Source organism: Lupinus angustifolius, chromosome LG08 (genome assembly GCF_001865875.1).
Source record: "Lupinus angustifolius cultivar Tanjil chromosome LG08, LupAngTanjil_v1.0, whole genome shotgun sequence".
Taxonomy (NCBI): domain Eukaryota; kingdom Viridiplantae; phylum Streptophyta; class Magnoliopsida; order Fabales; family Fabaceae; genus Lupinus; species Lupinus angustifolius.
Window position 1 is genome coordinate 11,354,380 of NC_032016.1, and position 21,163 is coordinate 11,375,542.

Genomic DNA, 21,163 nt, shown 5'->3' on the forward strand with positions numbered 1-21,163 from the left:
AAAAACTGCAAGTTCATTAGCAAAGTTAATCTTGTTACAGGCTATCTATAATAAATAAAGTGTTGTAGTTATTTATGTGTTTGTCATTATCTCCTTTCGTATTTTGTAGCGTTTGGTCTGCAGCAATTCATGCACTTACGGCATTTATAAGATGCTTTATATCTCCTGATCTTGTCAATGAAGGCGTACTACTTCAACCAGTTCTTACGTACCTCAGTAGGTATGATTTGTCGAAGATCATGCTGCCTCGTTTCTGCTGGTTATATATATTTGATCTAGCTCTGTTTTATTTATTTTTGTAACCTCGTTTGACATTTAAACTCACTACATATGTTCAAAGCAGGGCACTATCATATATATCAGTATTCAGAGCCAAGGAAATTTCAACTGTTAAGCCTGCAGTGGATATCTTCATCATCAGAACTTTAATAGCTTACCAATCTATTCCTGATCCATTATCATATAAAAATGATCATCCTCAGATCATTGAGATATGCACATTTCCTTTCAGGTATTCTTCAGATTGTATTGGCATGTCATTCAATATTTTGACATGTGTTTGAACATCCTCTGCTGATAGATTGAAATAGATGTTCCATTTTTATTCTTTTGGGAAGCAGTGGCCCATTCAATTGTCTTGAGTGGTATTTTGTTGTGATTACTGAAAATATGAAAAGATGGTAGAATCTCGACTTAAGTGATTTGAGCATGTGTAGAAGAGATGGGTAGAAACTCCCAGTAAAGAGGGTAGATCAAATGGAGGTTAGTCTAATTTTAGAGCTATAATAAATGATTTATGATAGATCATTATGGCAATTTTTAGAAATCAATGCTTTGTCAATGGATATGATTTATGATAGATCATTATGGTATCGTTTAGTCTATGTAGCCGACCCCTCCTATCTTATTTGTCAATGAACATGATTTAGGATAGATTATTATAGCTATTCTTAATTTTATCTCTGTAGATTTTGGTGGAGGATAGCTTGTCATCCTATCTATTATTCTTCTTACTTCTTATTTAATTTCTTTTTCTAGGAAAAAAATATTCCTCTTTTGCACTTTTAATTTTATATATTATGACAAAGTCGCATACTTTCACGTATAAAAAAAGACAATGTAAAAAAAAAAATTGCATACTTTCAAGATTCCTTTAGAAGGTTTGATGATAAAGGAAATTAAATAGCAAATTAACATTCTGCTAGCTGGAGGCATCTTATTCATTTTTTTGTTTTGTGCATGCATTACGGAAAGCTGGTCTAGTAAATGCCAAAAATATCACTTATGCATTTCTTATATAACAAATTATCAACTCTGTAGTATTCATTCATGAATCTAAGTATTTGTTGTTGCATGTCAAAATAAGACATGCTTCAGGATGCGAGGAGAGCTCATGCTTGAGGCTGCTGCTAGACAAGCGAGATGCATGGCTGGGTCCATGGACTCCTGGAAGGTATGTATCTAACTGTTTTGTGATATTGTCTCTTTGAATATGAGTAAATTATCAGGACGAAAAATGAAAAAAATCATGTTTAAAGTGAAAAATCAGTGCAGCCTCAGATATCACCTTAAGAGAACTACCCACTTGGATTATTTTGAAGTTGCTCATGCCACACTGATGCATGTAGATTGTTTCTCACCCTGTTAACTGATTTTGTTCCAAAGTCCTGGACAATGCCATTAACACCAACAATACTGATAGGTTTCTTACTCACAAGAGTTTCAATTTATGTACTTTCTCAATATTTTACAATGACCACTGATGCTCATATTAAAAATGAGGGGCATTATGGGAACAAAATATAGTGATGTCACCAAACATAGTAGTATTTTCTTTTGTATTTCGGATTATTTTAAAATAGGAGAGATTGAGAGTTTATAAAATGTTATATAGGTTATTGTTATTCTGAAATTTTCATTCCACTTAACCTAGGAGGAGACCTCTCTAATTTACTCTCGTTATTATTATCAGGCATATGTTTCAGTATTTTGCAAGCCCCTTTCCTTTCTTGATTTCTAACTTGATTTTCCTCTTAATCATGTGTGAAAAAGGGATTGGTTCGAAGACGAGCTTCGGGCTTTTCAAGGCGGCAAAGATGGCCTTATGCCATGTGTATGGGAGAATGAATTTTCTAGCTTTCCTCAGGTATTCTTCATAGGAGAATGCATCATGATGTACCAGTATCACAACATTCTCCAAACATTACATGAAACCCAGGGTTACACTTATCCAATATCCTGAACATGCATTCTAAACATTTTTATGTCTTAAATATATATTGCACATTATTTGTGACATGTGAAAACAATTAATGCGGCAGATATCTGAATTAATTAGCTTTATGTGGTTTATGGCATTAGGTCTACTTTAAGTTTTTAACTCATTCTTTTAAAACTTGCTGACGGAGCAAATATTTTTGCTAGTTTAAAAGATTTTTTTCTTCAGTTTTCAGCGGCAGTATATCTTAAAACCTATGCCCGACATTGGCTAATTTAAGTGTTACTTTATATATATATATATATATCTTTTAATGCAGTGCACTAGCAAGCTAGAACTTTATTTATTTTTAAAAGTAAATTTTGTGATTTATTCTTCCAATTATTTATTTTATAATTTTTGGATGGTTTTTGTGTCACTGACAATGTAATTGCATTCTTGAAGCCTGAGACAATAAGCAAGACGTTGGTGAACCAGATGCTTCTTTCCTTTGGGATCATGTTTGCATCTCAGGTAATTGGCCATAGTAAAGGCCTATAACCTTCACATATTGTTGCAGAATGTTGAGAGAGGTTGTTACTGTTGTTGACAAAAGTTGTAATTTATTTCTCAGGATAGTGCTGGTATGCTCTCCCTTCTTGGAATAGTAGAACAGTGTCTGAAATCTGGGAAAAAACAAAACTGGCGTGCTAGGAGTGTTACCAATATTTGTGTTAGCTTACTTGCGGGCTTCAAGGTCTTCTCCATCCTTCTGCTTTGCTTTTCTGGCTTTGCTTTTCAGGCTTCAATATTTGTTTTGGCTTTCAGGCTTTGCTTTCTTTTCGATCACAAACATTAGGACAGGAGATCCTGGGTTTGGCACAATCTATTTTTCAGGTAGCAAATATTTAATACGCTTGTTCTTGCAATTTCATTTCATTTATTTATTAACACCAATTGATGTTATTATCTATTGTTGTATTTTTTTGCTATCTCCTGATGTTTGTTGAATTCAAATGCAAGAGTATTTTGGCAGAGGGAGATATTTGTGCATCACAGCGTAGAGCATCATCTGAAGGTCTTGGATATTTAGCTCGAGTTGGAAATGATATCTTCACCGCAAGAATGGCAAGTTTTCCTGTCTGATGTTCAAGCTGCATCATGTTCCTCAGCATTATGTTGTAATTGTGATTTATTTTTTGAAACATCTCCCATTACATTGATGGAAATACATATGTTTAGTTTGTCTCTGCTGCTAAAAAGTTTACTAGCTAGGGATTTTTTGGATTTCTAATGCTCTCTTTTGCCATTGTTGGTTACAAGCAGACTAGATCACTACTTGCTGACCTAAATGGAGCATCGGATTTCAACTACGCTGGATCCATTGCTTTAGCACTTGGTTGCATTCACCGCAGGTTATTTTGAGATTCCTGTTGATTATTTATCTTCAAATCTATTTGCGAAGATATCTTTTGATTCCAAATTGCTGATTGTCCTTTGCAACATATAGAGGCTGTTTGTTGACTTGTTAAGAGTAGAGGGCAATACATCAAAAAACCATTCACCCTAAAGTCTAGGATGGTTAGTTAGAGATTGAGTGGAGCTTTTTTTAGGGATGATCGATTGACAATTATAGAAATGTTGTGTCTTCTCTCCAGTATAATTGTAGCTGTGGGCTAGAGGCAATAACGCTTCACCCCCACTTCCTTACATTGTTTCTCTTTCACTTGCTTTCCCTCCAACTCTTGTGACATATTTTATAACCTTGAAAAAGTTCTAAAAACTTGAAAAAGAGTGAACAGAAGTCCTTGAAAACTAAGAAATCTCCTCCTAATGGTTCTAAAACCAAAAGCAATGGAGTTAATCACAAAAATGAAGTTATTATATTTAAGAATTTAGAAACTGTCTTGCAACTATTAGAGAATAAGAACCAAGCCTAGTAGCTTGGTTTGGTAACTGCAGTGGCACCTGTCACTGACAGTTACCTTTTCCGTTTTTAGATATTTTAGTTAGCTAGTTAGAGGAGCTGACTTATTGTACATGTCATCTCCTAAAATAACTTCTCTTGTAAGCTTTCAATTCTTCTATATATAGGGAAAGGCTCTCCTATTTTAACCAACATTTATTAATTCAATTCATTAACAGAATTCAATATTTTCTCTCTTCTCTCATCTTCTCCTTATACTCAGGATTAGGTTTACAATTTTTACAGCATCAACCGTCATTTTTTTATTCACAGATATTTAGTTGCACACTTAAACAATTCGTTCATATAAGATTGCAATGTCATGTATGGACTAAGTTGATGGTTTCATTACCGAAATTGATGGTAGGGACTACTTTTAAAACGTTTAGAAGAGTGACATCTACTTTGATAATAAAAAATTACAGGTATCCTTGGTGTCAAATGTCAGCCATTATGGCTCCATGTCAGACTTCAGTGACGGTTTTAAGCAAAACGCCATGTAAAATATAACCCTAGTTGGTGGTGTCTGCAATTTGAGTGTTTTGAGCCACTGTGGCGGTGTTGGTTTATGACGGATATCATGGGGTTTTGGATTTTCTACTTCCTGTTTGTTAGCTTCATGCTTGCTGCTGTTAGCTGTTGCTGAAAAAAACTACTTCCTGCAGCCTTTGTTTTTTTTATGAAAAATAAAACTTGCTCCTGTGTTTCAAAAAAAACATGCTTGCTGCCTGTGTTGCATTGCTTGTTATTGAACCTTATGTTGTTATTTGTTGCCTTACTGTGTAGTTGTTATGTAGCTTACGCTATTATTAATTAATTTATTTTTTATTTCTTGCCAACCGCCATGACGTCCGTCATTCGCTCGCAATGCCATCTGCTATTTTTTGTGGCGGAATTTTCGCAAACACCATGGGCCACGATCGATAACACTGATATGGACTAAATTGAAAATGAGCAATATGTCTAGGAAATTTTACAAATATAAAATTTGCTCTTCCCACTGTTGCACATTTTCTTTTTCCTAGAAAATCAATGTTTCACTTTTGTTTCGATTATGACAGGATTGATCCTATACTCAGTGTAAGTTAACATGATTAGCATGGAAGTTTAAAACATGGAAAAAGGATGTCAATGTAAACAAAACTAGCTGAAACAAGCTAAGTTTACCTTTTTAAAATAGTTTGTTCACAAAACATGATCCTTAATGAGAAGGGATTTATTACATTGGAGTTGGACTATTAGACAAAAAAATCCATGTTAGTTCAAATTGATAGAGGCTTGTAAGAATCATATTTTGGAAAATCAACAACTGGTTACATAGGTTGGTGATATAACACAGTGATTAATCCTTTTCTTATTTATTGTTACCCCGTGCATGCATAATTTCAGCTTAGATAGTTGTCCTAAATAAATCTTCATGTCAAGTCAGAAGCTTTAGCTTCTCTCCTCATGTTTTATAACATTTTTTATATTATATATCATGACTGCAGTGCAGGAGGGATTGCATTGTCAACTCTAGTTCCGGCAACAGTGAGCTCTATCTCAACCCTGGCTAAAAGTTCAGTTGCTAATCTGCAAATCTGGTCAATGCATGGGCTTCTTTTGACCATTGAAGCTGCTGGTTTGTCCTTTGTTTCTCATGTCCAGGTATTCTAGTTTTAGATTCAAGCATTTTGTGATCAATATATTTCTTCTCATTGGTCACATAAATAGGGCTGATACTTTTTCTGACAGTGTAATTGCAGTATAAAAACCTGTTCCCTTGTTTCTAATGTTATCTATTCAATCCTTTCTGGTGTTTTTTTAAGTAATCTGAGGTAAGCGTTGGCAAATGTTAAGGTTGCTATACCTTTTAAGCGAGAAGTTCCAAGTTCAAATCCTAGAAATAGTCTCTCCAGGGGCCTCGTGCACTGAGCCGCCTTTTTTTCATTATTAAATAATAATATTTATGCACAATATAAATTTTTTTCTTTGGTAAATGTGCTTGGGCATTGCTGAGAAAAATGATTCTGAAAGGCTTTTCTATATAGCATTATATCAGACAAGCAGTTTCTTGGTATGCCCTGCATTCTTCATGCATCAACTTTTAAATAATCTCTCGTTTTGCATCTAAAAATGAAAGAGGAAGTAAGTAAAAATAGGAAAACTGTGTGTGGCTTGTTCACTTTAATTGTTCTGGAGCAGACTTATTATATTATTTTATTGTGAATATTCACTTTCTTATTCGAGCTCTCTTCATATTATTTTCTAATGTCCTTCACAGGCAACCCTTGGACTTGCTATGGACATTCTTTTATCTGATGATAATGGTTTAGTAGACATTCAGCAAGGAGTTGGCCGCCTTATAAATGCCATTGTTGCTGTTCTTGGTCCTGAGCTTGCCCCGGGGAGCATCTTTTTCTCTCGCTGCAAGGTCGATGATTTTAAAATTTTCCACATGCAACATTTTCTGAAGTCTTTTATGCAGGAGATTGTTGCACAAATTGACTTAGTATTTTGGGCTTGTGAGTTTTGTGCCTGTGGTTTTGTTTATTTTACATATACTTCATACTGTTTTTTCTCTCTCCAGTCCGCAGTTGCTGAGATAAGCTGTTGGCAGGAAACTTCAACTATGCTTGAGTATGTTTTTATTTCCATCTATTATTTTGTAATTAAATTTTCCTGACGACCTTTAAGCATTTGGAGTTTGAAATAACTTCAAAAGCGAGATCTATAGACTACCAAGAACATAGAATCATTAATAGGATCACAGCCTTATTTTGTTAGGTTCCCTAAACATGGTTTCTAAAGACAAAATATGACTAGTGTGGTACTTGCTAATACTATGATAACCCTACATAAACATGTATTTATTATTGATTATCAGCATTTATGCTTGTTCCATTGCAGAAGTGCACGCTTTACACAACAACTTGTTCTTTTTGCCCCACAAGCTGTTTCTGTGCACTCTCATGTACAGACTCTCCTCTCAACAATGTCATCAAGACAGGTAATGTAGAATGGACCAGCAAGAACATTAATCCTCGGGAATCAAACAAAATTCAATATTCTTTATTAATCAAATATCAAAAGTTCCATAGCATGCTTTAAGGGGTATTTATGACTGTTCATTAAACAAATCCTAATTGAAAGTTGAAACAACAAATCCTAAATTGAAAAAACTTATTAAAAGAAGATAAACCCTAACATTATCATGGATAAGATATGATAAAGAATCCTAAACGTCTATATAAACTATTAATTTATTCATTATGAATTATTCATATTCACTTTTCTTCTTGACTCTTACATTTTTCTTGATGCAGCCAACTCTACGGCATCTTGCTATCTCAACTCTAAGGCATCTCATTGAGAAAGATCCGGTTAGTTCCACAATAGGATTTTCAATTTCACAATATTAGCTTATTAAGTTTTTGTGCTGAGAGCTGATTTTATTCTTTCAGGCTTCCGTTATTGTTGAGCAGATTGAAGATAATTTGTTCTTTATGCTGGATGAGGAAACTGATTCTGAGTATGTAAATGGAGAAAAAGTTTTTTAACCTTTTCTGCTGAGAGTTCACTTACATAAAAAATACTGAATATTATTATTATGACTGAATAAATAATGCTGTACTTGGTTTTTACATTATGTATATAGATAGACTAAGGAGAACAATTACTTACCTGAAAAGGACTAAAATAAAGTAAGAAATAGTTTTTCCTAACAACCTTATAATCTAATTACAAAATATTATAGTTTAATGTGGACCATTACCAATACTCCCCATAATCTGCAGACTGTGTAAGGGTTAGGACCAGGTTAAATCCTCGTCCATTTAAATGTTGGTTTATGTAGTCCAGTCTGCGAAACCCACAGGTTCAGCGGGTTTTGGCCTGTGGGTTTTTGGACCAACTTGTCAACCTGCATAAATAGGCTATCTTCCCTGATGTGTTACAAGGGTACAGACTTTTGGAAATTTCATTTGGTGCACATTTAGGCTTTGAATGGATATCCTTTGCATAATTGGATAAAAATATATGATGCTGCCCGTTTAACTTTGGTTTGAAACAGAACTAAACAATCACAAAGCATCCTTGCTTACATGGATATAAGTCCTCTAACAAACAAATAACAGATAGGAGAAGAGGAAATAATAGAATTTGTTCAGAAACATCTTAAGATGGTTTGAACAGGAACACTTCAGATCTTTAGAAACAAACCTTAGGATACGGGTTCACTATTGTTTGAATATAATATTCTGTTCCTAAATCTGTTATGTAGAGCTTTATACACTCAGAACATGGAATTTCTATCTTTGCCTTTATTTTTCAAACATGTGGACATGTATTTTCCTATCTAATTATTATTATTATTATTATTATTACTACTACTACTACTATTATTGTATTTCATTAAGGCAACACTGAGCCATATATACTGCTATTTTCATTCTACAATGTTTTATTATTGTTCCTTCCGTTTGTGCAGAATTGGTAACCTAGTACGTACCACAATAATGCGATTACTCTATGCATCATGCCCTTCCTGTCCATCTCATTGGATATCAGTATTTCGCAAAGTGGTATGCTTTCTCTTTGATTATGTTGCATTGTTCTATATGCTGTACAATGTTTAGAAACTGCACTACAAGAAAACGTGAAACTAGTGTCTTTAGTATGGCAAAACTTATACAGAAAATGTGAATATTTTTTTGCTTTAAATTGTTAGAAGAGAAGATTCGGAACCAGAGAACAAAGGTCCATAAGGCATAACCCCATTCTCATCCATAATAGACATATTGTCTTAGACATCTAAGTTCTTTTCCTACAGGTAAGTGATAGGTGTTGGGAACTGGCTTGTAAAATAAAAGAGAAAAAGAGAGGAATGATTGAGAGGGAGCCCTATCCTTTGAAACTAGTGTTTTAGTATGGCAAAATTTATACAGAAAACGTGGATATTTCTTTGCTTTAAATTGTTGAAAGAGAAGATTCGGAACCAGAGAACAATTAAAATTTCCATAATGACAACACTGTTCTCATCCATAATAGACATATTGACATAAACATCTAAGAATTTCTTTCCTACATAGGCACATGATAGATGTTGCGAAGTGGGATCTGGCTTGTAAAATAAGGAGAAAAGGAGAGGAATGATCGAGAGGAAGTCCTATCCTCTGAAAATGATTAGTGGTGTTTTCCTTCACTTTTGTCTTGTTTAAATTAAGAGGGATGATTGAGAGGGAGCCCTATCCTTTATACTGTTGCACTATTGTATAGTGCAGCTATGTATAATCGATATGATAACAAAGGAGGTAGATGATTTGATTTCTGTTTTTATTTCAAATGTTTTGTTTTCATTCATAATTACAAAAATGCCACCTTGTTTTGACTTTCTTTTTTTGTTTTCAAACTTTTGTGAAGGAAATGGTTGAAGCAAGAAAATTATTTTTGCACTTTTTCATTCATAAAAGTGTGGACATAGGAAATAGAATGAATACAAGGCATCAATTTTATTACTGGAGAAGTATCATTTGAAAATGAAAGTAGAAGGCAAGCCAAACACCACTTGATATTAACATGTACACTTTCCAACACTCCTCTCAATCTAGAGAACATAAATCATATGGACCAAGCTTGTTACAAGTGCTTCTAAGTTGAAGATTTTTAAGACTTCATAATTATGTTTGGTAGTTGATCTTTTAAGTTGTAAGGATGGTAGTGGTGCACCCTAACAGGATCCTTTCTTTGGATATGAAATGACAATCAACTTCTATATGCTTGATCCCCTAACATAAAACTAGACTTCAAACAGTATGCTAAACAGCTTGGCTATCACAGATTAGCCTCATCTGGATTACTTCTCTAAACTGCAATTGTTGAACAAATTTCTTCAGCCATAGAAGCTCAAGCATTGTGAGAGCTATAGGAATTATTAAACAGGTGACTGAACCCTGCTTAATCTGCGTCAACATAGCCAACTACTTGTGTCTGTCTATTATCCTTATATAATAATCACTGGCCTGGTGGTATTTTGATATATGCAAGGATGTGAATTTCTCCTTCCAAATGACTATCACATTGAGACTATAGAGTGTGTAGACTAGAGACTCAGTATGAATGATTCTAGGCTCTTTGATGGCCCTTTATTTATGTAGGAGTTCCTTCAGGTTGATGGAATGAGTGTAAGGCTTTGCTGTGCTGCCTATTTGCATGGGTTTAGAGTGTTTGCTTATAGAATATAATATGCTAGAACTTTCAAATGGATTTTATACCGTTGCATCTCTGATATGGTAGGGGATTTTCTTAACCTTATTAGTAGCTCCTAGATCCTTTGGATGGTTTTACACCAGATATGAAGGATAACAAGGCTATACAATGAGGACAACAAGTTGATGGCTACTTACGTATATTTGATTTTTACATGGTTTATTTGGTTATTGTAAAATCCTCTTTTGTTTAGCTACCTGAAGAATATATGGTCAAGTACTAATGGCCAAATACATGCTTCATTATTTTGTTTGTTGTATGGTGCTGCAGCATAACTTCTCTGCCATTGGATCTGGTAGAAATGTGAAGGGCATTACTTGGACCTTACTATTTGAGTTTTCTTTTCAATTCAGTGTCTGAATTGTTATAGGTTTAATTATTGTATTGAGTGATTGATTTGCTACATGAATTGTGGCTTCTGTTAACCTACGCTTTCAGCGAGATGCTTGTCCATTTTGCCCATTAGAAAATGTTGGATTGTTTTTTTTTTCTGTTTAGATTTTGCTTTAGCCTTTTGTAAGAGGATTATTGTATTCTGCTACTATATCCTTCAGTCTAATACAATCATTACTTAACCTCTGCCTCCGAAAAAGTGAAAAAAAGTACTGGCTATTAGAGAATAGTGAGAAATGTAATAACAGTTAGGCGTTAGTTATAGTTTGAGGAGGATAGACTTGGGACTAGCTTACTCTGTATTCTGTAAGCTGTCCAGTCTATTATAAATACCCTTCTCCTCACTTGTTTGTAAATTGTAACTAACTTTTAAATCATAATAAAATCACAGATCTTATCTTATAAATGAAAATACTTCTGAAAAGTTTTGGGACTAGTGTCTGATCATCATGATGTTCCTGTGCAATGGGGTTGGATATGTTTTGAAGTGCAAAAATTAGAAGTCTCTTCATTGAATATCAGATGTTTGTTTAATGGGAATTTCACAGGTCCTTGCTACATCAATGAGGAGCATTGGAAATAATAATATTGCAGCAAATGATAACTCCGATGGCGATACATTGAACTTTGGGGATGACGAAGACATGGTTTCTAGCTCCAACAATGTGCAGAGTTACACGTTTCAAGGTTCTGTAGGTGCTGCTAATAGAGAGAAGTACCTCAGATATCGGACCAGACTTTTTGCTGCAGAGTACGAACTTTTCAGTTGTTAATTTAAGTTTGGATATAAATACTATCAAGTTACAAACACTTGTTACTTATTTTAAAAACATAAGGTACCCCTATTTAAGGGTGAGCCTTGTGACGTGGAGGTCGTTGGTTCAAATCCAAGAAGCAGTCTCTGCTTACAGGGGTAAGGCTGCATATGCCTACCCTCTCAGACCATGCTAGGTGGGAGTCTCGTGGATAGCGCCACCCTGTTCTAAGCTTCTCCCATTTCAAATTTTAGTATATTACTCACCCACTCTATTAGGTTAATGCTAACAATATTTGTTGAGACGATTAAAAGATTCTGTATTTGATTGAGTTTACATATATGATTGTAAAATCAATCAAATACATAATCTTCTAATTGTCTCAACATTATCCGCTTAGTAAAGAACAGGCACACACGGTTTAGGGTTGCATCTCGTTAGGCTCTGTATATTATGTTAAGAGTAATGTTGTAATTTGTCTATACAATGAATATATATGAATTTCATGGGTTCCAACATTTATGAAATAATTAATTATATTGCAGGTGTTTGAGCCATCTCCCAGAAGCTGTTGGAAGAAATCCTGCACATTTTGACCTCCTTTTGGCTAGGAAAGAACATGCAAATGAGCAGGCCTGGCTAGTTCTCCACTTACAAGAGTTAATATCACTTGCTTATCAGGTGCTGCTTATGGAGTTAGTATAATTTTTAAAATGATTGTTGCATTTTGCTACATTTAGTTTAAACATTGACATAAATTATTATTTAATGAACCATGAACATTTTACTTTATCCGCATTCATTGGGTATTAGATTCTGATATACATTAATTGTTAATCTTACCTGGTGCTATTTTCCCCATATAGATAAGCACAATTCAGTTTGAGAGCATGCAGCCAGTTGGCGTGGGTCTTCTTGGCACCATTGTGGACAAGGTAATATTTTCTTTGCGAAATGGTGCTGCATATTCTTTTGCTCTTGTGGTTGATTTGCAATCTTTCAAGGCCCTATTGGGACAATTGTGTTTACTTTTTCCTTCTATTTGTTTTACCTGGGTGTTTTATTAGATCGACTAAATTTAAGCAAAGACAAATTTGGAGAGATTTAATGCATTATTATTTTGTGGGGGGTATTTCGATTTTCTAAATTTTGCTTCATATTTTTATGTATCTGTTAACTGATTAATCTAGTTTGTGGCCATCTTTTTCCAATTTCGAAGAATGTGAGTCTGTCAAATTCAAGAGCTTTTCTGTTTTATTTACTCTTAAAATTAGGTAAAATCAGTTTTTGAACTATTCTACATTATGGCGTTCTTTGATCCATGTAACTGACTCCGCCTAGTGGGATTAAGGCTTGGTTGTTGTTGTTGTACCCACTACCCAACCCCAAAAATATGATTATATATGTAAATCTCACTTTAACTTAAAAAGCTATAGTTGAGATGCTCCATGTTTAATGCAAGATCTGATGAATGGCTTGCTTCAGTAAATGTTTTCATATTCATGAGAACAGTGCCTTTTAAAGATAATTTTGTGTTAACCAAGGATATCCCCTCCTATTAATATTGCTCCTAGGGATCGAACCTTGACTTTTGTTCTTGTATGATACCTCGGGATCCAATGAGGCCTTACACAATTGGACCAACTCCTTGTTGGTATCTGCCTGTATTATTAGGTTATATGGTGTATAGTTGAATGTTGGGTATTCCTCACGATTGTGAGGCCTCAACTTCTTTCGTTGGCTTCATGCGATCTGGTAGAACTAAAGAGAAGACTTTATGGCGGCCTTCAACTCTATCAATTAAATTTTGTTAATTATCTGGATTTCACGGTGGAATATGCTGATCAGTCTTTGTTTAGAGCTTAATTTTATGTTATGGGGGTCCTTATATTTTCTTACTGGACAAGTCTTCTTAATCTGTTGCAGTTTGAAAAGGCAGCTGACCCTGAGCTTCCTGGACATCTTCTACTAGAACAGTATCAGGTATTTGACTAGATATGTTTTTGTTCCCCCAGTTTCCATAACCCGACTAAAGTTTGTGATACTATTACGTTAACTATGGACGCATTTTTCTTCTTTGGCCTTGTAGGCATCTTTTAGCTTATCCACATTCTACTTTTTATATGGTCCAATACGACTAATGATTTATTTTATTGTTATGCTAATTCTGAGTTTCTTGAATAACTTAAAGTACTGAAGCTGTATTCAATACAGGCCCAACTAGTATCTGCAGTTCGGACTACCTTGGACACATCTTCTAGTCCTAGTTTACTGGAGGCAGGCTTGCACTTGGCTACCAAGGTTTAAATTTACAGACTTCTGTACACTTACGCTTGGAAATTCATCCCACTACCCATAAAAAATAAAAAAGCTGGAGAAACTCAAACTGATTTCGTGCTCCTAAAATTAATAAGTGTTTGGTCACACAATCTAACAGTAAAACATCAAAATTTCAGATACTGACAAGTGGAATAATCAGTGGAGATCAAGTGGTGGTAAAGCGCATATTTTCATTAATTTCACGCCCATTGAATGACTTTAAGGATATTTATTATCCTTCGTTTGCCGAATGGGTGACAAGCAAGGTATGTTGATTCCAATTATTTTGCACACTTGTTATAGTAAATGAAGGCAGAAATATATTTACTTTTTTAACTTAATAATCCAGATACATTTACATCTAGCCGTTTCAACTGATTCATGATTAATATTTTAGATCAAAATAAGACTTCTGGCTGCTCATGCTTCTCTCAAGTGTTATATATATGCATCCCTGAGGAAGCACCAAAATGAAGTTTCAGATGAGTACTTAACGTTATTACCGTTGTTCCAAAAAAGCTCAAGTATCCTGGGGAAGTACTGGATCCATACATTGAAGGATTATATTTACATATGCTTTTGTCTGGGTCCAAAGAGGAAGGTAGGCCTTAATTCAAACTTAATATATTTTCTAGAGGGCATACTTTTTGTCTTGAAGTTGACACATGGATCGATTTGAAATTACTATTTAGTCTCCCTTTCATTCTTTTTGCACCTTTCTTGCAGTGGAATCTGTTCCTTGATGGACTCGAATCACCTATGGTTTCTTCAAAGTTACGGCCATGCTTAGAAGAATCTTGGCCTGTAATGTTGCAAGCACTTGCACTTGATGCAGTTCCTGTGAATTCTGAAGTGAAAAATTGCTCCAAAGCCTCAGTTGAAAACACGTCAGATATTGGTTCTACATCTCAATATAGCATGGTTGAATTGAAGTTGGAAGATTTTAAGTTCCTGTGGGGTTTTTCTCTTCTTGGTCTGTTTCAATCACAACATCCTATCCTTTGCAAACCAGTTATACAGCTATCTTCTGTTAATGAAATGTACGACGGGGACTTGCCATTTAATGAAGTGAATCCCTCAGTCTTCAAATTATATGAGATCGTGTTGCTGGTGTTTCAATTTCTCTCTACTGAAAGATTTTTTCACGAGGGATTACTTACCATTGATATTTGCAAAGAGTTGCTACAGGTGGTCTTACATACTAATCTGTTTCTTATATATTTTACTTGCCATATTTTGTTTCAAAAGGGATTCAGTGTCATGTACACTTCTAAAGACAACACATTAATGCTTGTAGAGCTTTAAATCTTTTCAATTAAGAAATGTTTTCCCCTTAATGACATTTCCTTGCATTTATCCATTTAATTTCTTTTGGATATACAAATGAATCATCTTTATTTTAAAAGTTCATCAACCCTTCAAAGCAGTGGCTATTTGAGACAGTGAATTAAATGTTTCATATTTCACTGGAATGTGATAATGATATATGATAATTTATGTAGCTCAGTCAAATAACTTGAGCTTTTATGATAATTGATCCCTGACATGCTAGAAATCGTTGCTGCTCCTGTTCATGTTAATCAAGTTAAATACACTTGCAGTAGTGGTAAAGATGGTCTATTTATTGTCCAGCTTCAAAGCCCAAATGACTCTTGTATCTAAGGATTTGTTAGTTAGAATCCCACTCATCTTCGTCGACAAAAAAAAAAACATTTGCAAACATTATTGGCACGCATGGGCATTCAATGCCGCCATGTATGAATTGATAATAAATTAGTCTTCATGAAATATTAGCTTCTTCATTTCTTGATATGTACCATTAATACTTGTTTTGACATGAAATATGTTATTTAAAGCCACATGGGTACTATTGAAATTTGGATCACCTGAAAATTCTAGGACCTGCTGACATGAATGGCTAATAAGTTTCCTTTATGTGTTCTGTTAGGTTCAGAGTTGAGGATTTGAGTGGTTAAATGAAGAAATTGTTTGTCTTATTTGAACTAATATATAACAGCCAGTTAACTATGTGTAAAAAAATCCTGCTTGTGTTCACTCATGATAATTCCTTTGCTCATGGTTGAATAAATGTCAAACGGAATAATAGTAAGGACTATTCTTATGTTTGTTATTTTGTTTGTGGGTGCAGATTTTTTCATATTCCACATACATGGGCAATTCTTGGAATAGTCTTGCAATATCCATTTTATCAAAGGTAGGCATTTGACACATTTTACGGGTTTTTTTTTTTCTGATGAAAGAAAATTTCATTAAGATAGAAGAATTACTAAGATAAGGCAGGATTAGAATCCTCCTTAATGAGAGAACAAAGCAGAACCCAACTAAGAAAAGAGAGAATGGAACATAGCTGCCCAACCTCAACATACTTTATATCCCACCGACATAATTGTTTCAGAGTTATTAACAACACTATATTTTATCTCCTTTTTGGGTTTAACCTATGAAGATGCTTCAAACTTTATTCTTGATAAGGCATGTTTTTGTCCTGAGTTGCGTCTCAATGTAGTAAAGTGATTTGCTGCTTTGGCCAATTTTTTGATACAGATGCTAAGCCTAAATTTCTATTTTTCCCCTGCAGGTTGTTAAAAATTGCCCACAAGAATTTTTTGATAGTGAAAGCTTTCCAATTATAACAACGGAACTTTGTTTACACTACCTTTTTAAAGTGTTTCAGAGGTAATTTAATCTCCTGTGACTTATAATTTGATGTATTTTCAATTATTAGATGGATTTTTGCATCCAAATGTACTCAGCTAAATAGTCCATGCATTTCTATTGTTCAGTACTGACACAAATTCTGAGGGTTATCCAAACTGGGAGGAAAATGTGATATGTACACTATTTAGTACAACAAAGGCAGTTATGAATCGTGTGGTGACCAAGGTGTGTCTGTTGTTTGTTAGTAAATAATTGACTGCTATCTGACCCCTCTTTTACGAATACTTGATTCAGTATAATGGAATACTTGATTCTATATTTTAATCTTTTTTCAACAATCATTGTCACAAATGATCTTCATTGTTGATATGTTTTCATAATGATTACTTTCAGACACAGAAGCTCTCGAAATCAATGGTTCTGGCATTTGTTTTAATTGGCTATAAATGCATCAGGGAGGCTTCAACTGAGGTGTGCTTATCAGAAGCAATTGACATGGCTAACTCGACTAGTTCATTATTAAAGAAAGTCTTTGACTGTGAGTCTTCTATGTTTAAACTACTTTGGCCTGTATTCGTTCTTGCCTCCTTGTGAATTTCTATACTAGTTTGTCTGGTGTTTATGTTTTACATGTATTTCCTCCTCATTTCTGCTCATATGCATTTCCCCTTTGGTTTAGCTTAATGTGTGTAAATTCACAATATTTCTGAGCAAAAAACAATTGGAGTTCCACAAGATTCGATGTGCTTAATTTGGAATCAAGCTACCATAGCATAGGAGTAAACAATCCATTTAATTCAGTCAGCAATGCGACTGGTTGATCTTTACTTTTTGTTGCAGATGAGTCTGAACCTGATGATAATATTCTTAGTCTAAGCAAAATGTTTGGAAGTTGTCTCAGTATGGTTGTTGCTCTGACTAAGGATTGTATAGAGGGATTACATTCGCAGGAGGTTAAAAGTTTCAATCAACGCAAATTACTTCAGAAGAAACTTGCATTTTCCCTTGAACAACATATATTAATTGCCAAACTGGCTCTTGAAGTTGAGCATGTTGAAGAAGGAAAAGAAAGGAACCCCATCTATGTTAGTGCACTGAGCTATTGCATTAGATGTATTCAAACTGTACTGTCTGATTCAAATATACAGGTAAATGAATATGTAGGAAATATCATGCCTGGTTGTTACCTGCATTGAAATACAACTGACGGAGTTTATTCTGACAGGTCCAAGTAATAGGATTGCAATTTCTTAAAGCTAAGGTTCAAAGAAGCAAAAATACAGAAGATGATTCTTTCTTAATGTTTCTTGTTGGGGAGCTTATAACCGACATTTTCACTTTGATCCAGAAAATGTTGAAGGTATATGCCAATTTGCATCTGTTGCCACAAGTGTAGTTCATTTAATCACTTTCCCACAGTATATGCATCCTTTGACTATATATCACTCTAAATTAGTCATTTTTATTGATGACAGAATCCAATAACTAGAGAGTCGGTCACCATTGCTTGTGAGTGCTTGAGTCTTATGGTTCTGTTCCAAACACTACAAAAAGATGATGACTGCCAGAGAGGATTTATGAGCATACTTCTGGCAGCCATTGTTATGGTTTTCTTGTCAACGGGAGATGGATTCTCTCAGGTAATATAAACTGTGAAATTCTTTTTCTGAAGTCTGTTCTTAATTTCATTGTACTTCTTTTGATCATGCAAACAAATAACAGGAAGTCACTGACTTAAGAAGCACAGCCATTAAGCTTGTTTCTCATCTTGCCCAAATTCCTTCCTCATCAGTTCATTTTAAGGATGTTTTACTATCAATGCCTCCTCTGCATCGCCAGCAGCTTCAGGTAATTTCTAAATTACCACTACGATTATTATACGGAGTGATTATTACATATATTTTTCTCACTTAGAATATTCTTTCTGATGCTTACTGCTATTGTGTAACTTCATGCAGGGGGTAATCCGAGCTTCTGTAACACAGCATAACAATCCAGCAGAACTAAAAATGCCAGTTTTGGATATAAAAATACCAAAGCCTGCAAGTAGAAATGAAGAGGAACATTCTGCACCATTACCTACTACGACCCAAACAGGCGAAATTAACAAGGAAGATGTAGTCAGTGAAGATGACGTCAGTGAAGATGATTGGGATACTTTTCAGTCTTTTCCTGTGACTACAGATGATGGTGGAAATGAATCAAAAGTGGAGCATGCTTCTGTAGATGGAGATCCTAGTGTAGTTAAAACCTCATTTGATATGGACGGATCTGTTGGAGCTGATGAATCTCAAGAATGTTCTGCTTCTGAACATGATGACAATGAAAACAAGCTTAACAGTGACGAATTCCTGGAGGCTGTTAAAGAGGAAGTGATATCTGACACACCGAATCAGCCATCATTTAACAGATTAAAGACAGAACAATATGATATCCAAACTGATGATGATGCTAACAAGCCGTATTATAACGAGAATCAAGAGAGGGATGAAGCACTGCAAAGCTCTGGTGTCCAAAATGAGGCAGAATCAATCCCAAGGGATGAACCAGTTTCTTTGGATTATCAAGCTGATGTAGAAGCTAAAGGATCAACTGAAGATTTCGGAGCAGATTATCTGCAAAAAGACTATATTCCTGAACCAGTATCAGATTCTCTTGCATTCCAACAGGGTTTTTCTGAATCTGATTTTAATGAAAATGCTAATAAGGAGAACAGAATAAATGAAGATGATAGTTATGACCAGCAACAAGGAAAGTGTGACAGTCCAGTTGAAACTGAACATATTGGTGCAAAACAATATGATATCCAAACTAATGCCGTTGCTAACAAGCCGGATGATAACGAAAGTAAAGAGGAGGAGGAAATAAAGCAAAGCTCTGGTGTCCAAAGTGAGGCAGAATCAATCCGAGGGGATGAACAAGTTCCTCATGATCACCAGTCTAAAGTAGAACCTAAAGGATCAATCGAAGATTTAGGAGCTGCTGTTCATCTGCAAAAGGTTGATATACCTGAACAAGTAGTATCAGATTCTCTGGCACTTAAACAGGATTCTAGGGAAAAGGATTGTTATGACCAGCACCAAGGAAAGTGTGAAAGTCCAGTGGAAAGTGAACATATCAGTACAAAACTAGAATCACCTGTTGAACATGAAGAAGAGTAAGTTATATTTGTCAATTGAATGGTAGAAGATTTAACAATTATGACCCTATAGCATAACAATCATGTCAAATTATCTGAATTTAAAACACTAAAAAGATGCACCATCCATTTAGAACCATTGTTTATTCAAAGCAACTGTGCTTCTGTTTCATCAACTTATATATCAATAGCCCCACATTTGTTGTTAGATGGCTAATGTTGTTCTTGATGTAGTTTCAGATTCTTGTAGCATTAATTTTATATATACAGATAGGATTGTGTATTAATTTTATACTTAATTCCAAACGAAAGACCTATTTTCTGAAGCCAAATCCTTTCTCTTTAAAGCTTTGAGGATGACAACAAGTTATAAGAGATGAAATGTGAACGTTCGGGTTCAAACCCAGTAAGTGCTCTCTTCTCTCTTCTCTCTTCCATTAAAGAAATGAAAGAAAAAAAGTTGCCTACTTTTTTGAAATTATTTCTCTTATAGGAGGAAGTGCATGGAAGACATAGCACGAGAAAGATGAGTCCAAAACCTTTTGGAATACTCCACAAAAGTTGGACTAGTTTCCTATTAAATTTCCTTTATGATGTTTTTAATGTTTCTCAACTTCGAAAATGTTACCTAGACCACTCAAAACATCGAATTGGGTCAGAGCCATCTAAATTTTTGGGGCCTTGTAAGGGAATTTACCCAAACAGATTTTTGAAGCTCCACATTTTGGGTCAGAGCCATCTAGATTTTTAGGCATTTGTTATTAAAAACAAAAACGATTTCACTCTAACACTTTCCTTGATGCCTCAAAGTGTTGGATATTTGCAAGACACTCAAATTCTCAAATCAGTGAAGGTTATTTCCTTGATGCCTCCATGTGGTAAAGGTTATTGGCATGACTAATGCATATTGGCCACTTTTGCAAACATATCTATGAATTGTCCCCAAGGAAAAGCACAACCCCACCATTATCAAATCTTATCCTCAACACTGGCCTTCACCTTTGCCGCCATCACGCGATCGGCGAGGACTCATAACCTTGCAGCTTGGTTCAATGCAACAAGACGTATGCATGGGGCAATAAATCATGAGGTATGTTCACTTAAATGGCTATTAAAGCTCTACAAATCATAATTTCACACATATTTTTAGCATTCTGTTCCTTCTCTACGTAATTGATAGTTTCACTTCTTTCTCTTTACAATCCTCTTAAACTTAAACAAGAATCCCATATTCCAATGTCACACACCTCGGCCCAGGCCACTGAAAAAGCATGCAAAAAACATAACACCTTGCACATTAAGAATTTTAAAAATAATAAACCTTAATTATGCAAGTATGCATTATATCTAGTCAATATTTATAATTTCCATTTATCATAATAAAAATGTTCTAATTCAGACGATTCTGTTGATGAAGCAGTAGTACATATACACACAATTGTAATTTCTGTGCAAAAAATGTATGTATG

At 34.8% G+C, this 21,163-nt stretch overlaps 1 protein-coding gene across 4 annotated transcripts in view; it reads left to right on the forward strand.

Moving 5' to 3' along the window:
- The window catches only part of LOC109354752 (HEAT repeat-containing protein 5B), a 40,174-nt gene extending 20,274 nt beyond the window's left edge, over positions 1–19,900 (forward strand). For 3 of the 4 annotated variants that reach the window (XM_019597458.1, XM_019597457.1, XM_019597459.1), the window contains 33 exons: positions 110–220; positions 344–511; positions 1,367–1,453; positions 2,053–2,146; positions 2,663–2,731; positions 2,832–2,954; positions 3,026–3,094; positions 3,221–3,325; positions 3,524–3,612; positions 5,654–5,810; positions 6,427–6,576; positions 6,733–6,782; positions 7,053–7,152; positions 7,469–7,525; positions 7,607–7,674; positions 8,632–8,725; positions 11,351–11,553; positions 12,103–12,238; positions 12,424–12,492; positions 13,484–13,540; positions 13,772–13,858; positions 14,014–14,142; positions 14,274–14,477; positions 14,603–15,064; positions 16,026–16,091; positions 16,476–16,573; positions 16,681–16,780; positions 16,949–17,093; positions 17,396–17,703; positions 17,781–17,915; positions 18,031–18,195; positions 18,278–18,403; positions 18,514–19,900. In XM_019597458.1, coding sequence (XP_019453003.1) covers positions 110–220; positions 344–511; positions 1,367–1,453; positions 2,053–2,146; positions 2,663–2,731; positions 2,832–2,954; positions 3,026–3,094; positions 3,221–3,325; positions 3,524–3,612; positions 5,654–5,810; positions 6,427–6,576; positions 6,733–6,782; positions 7,053–7,152; positions 7,469–7,525; positions 7,607–7,674; positions 8,632–8,725; positions 11,351–11,553; positions 12,103–12,238; positions 12,424–12,492; positions 13,484–13,540; positions 13,772–13,858; positions 14,014–14,142; positions 14,274–14,477; positions 14,603–15,064; positions 16,026–16,091; positions 16,476–16,573; positions 16,681–16,780; positions 16,949–17,093; positions 17,396–17,703; positions 17,781–17,915; positions 18,031–18,195; positions 18,278–18,403; positions 18,514–19,716 — 5,284 coding nt within the window. In that variant the 3' untranslated portion in view covers positions 19,717–19,900. The remainder of the gene's footprint in view (positions 1–109; positions 221–343; positions 512–1,366; positions 1,454–2,052; positions 2,147–2,662; positions 2,732–2,831; positions 2,955–3,025; positions 3,095–3,220; positions 3,326–3,523; positions 3,613–5,653; positions 5,811–6,426; positions 6,577–6,732; positions 6,783–7,052; positions 7,153–7,468; positions 7,526–7,606; positions 7,675–8,631; positions 8,726–11,350; positions 11,554–12,102; positions 12,239–12,423; positions 12,493–13,483; positions 13,541–13,771; positions 13,859–14,013; positions 14,143–14,273; positions 14,478–14,602; positions 15,065–16,025; positions 16,092–16,475; positions 16,574–16,680; positions 16,781–16,948; positions 17,094–17,395; positions 17,704–17,780; positions 17,916–18,030; positions 18,196–18,277; positions 18,404–18,513) is intronic. The other variant, XM_019597460.1, reaches the window with a different exon arrangement.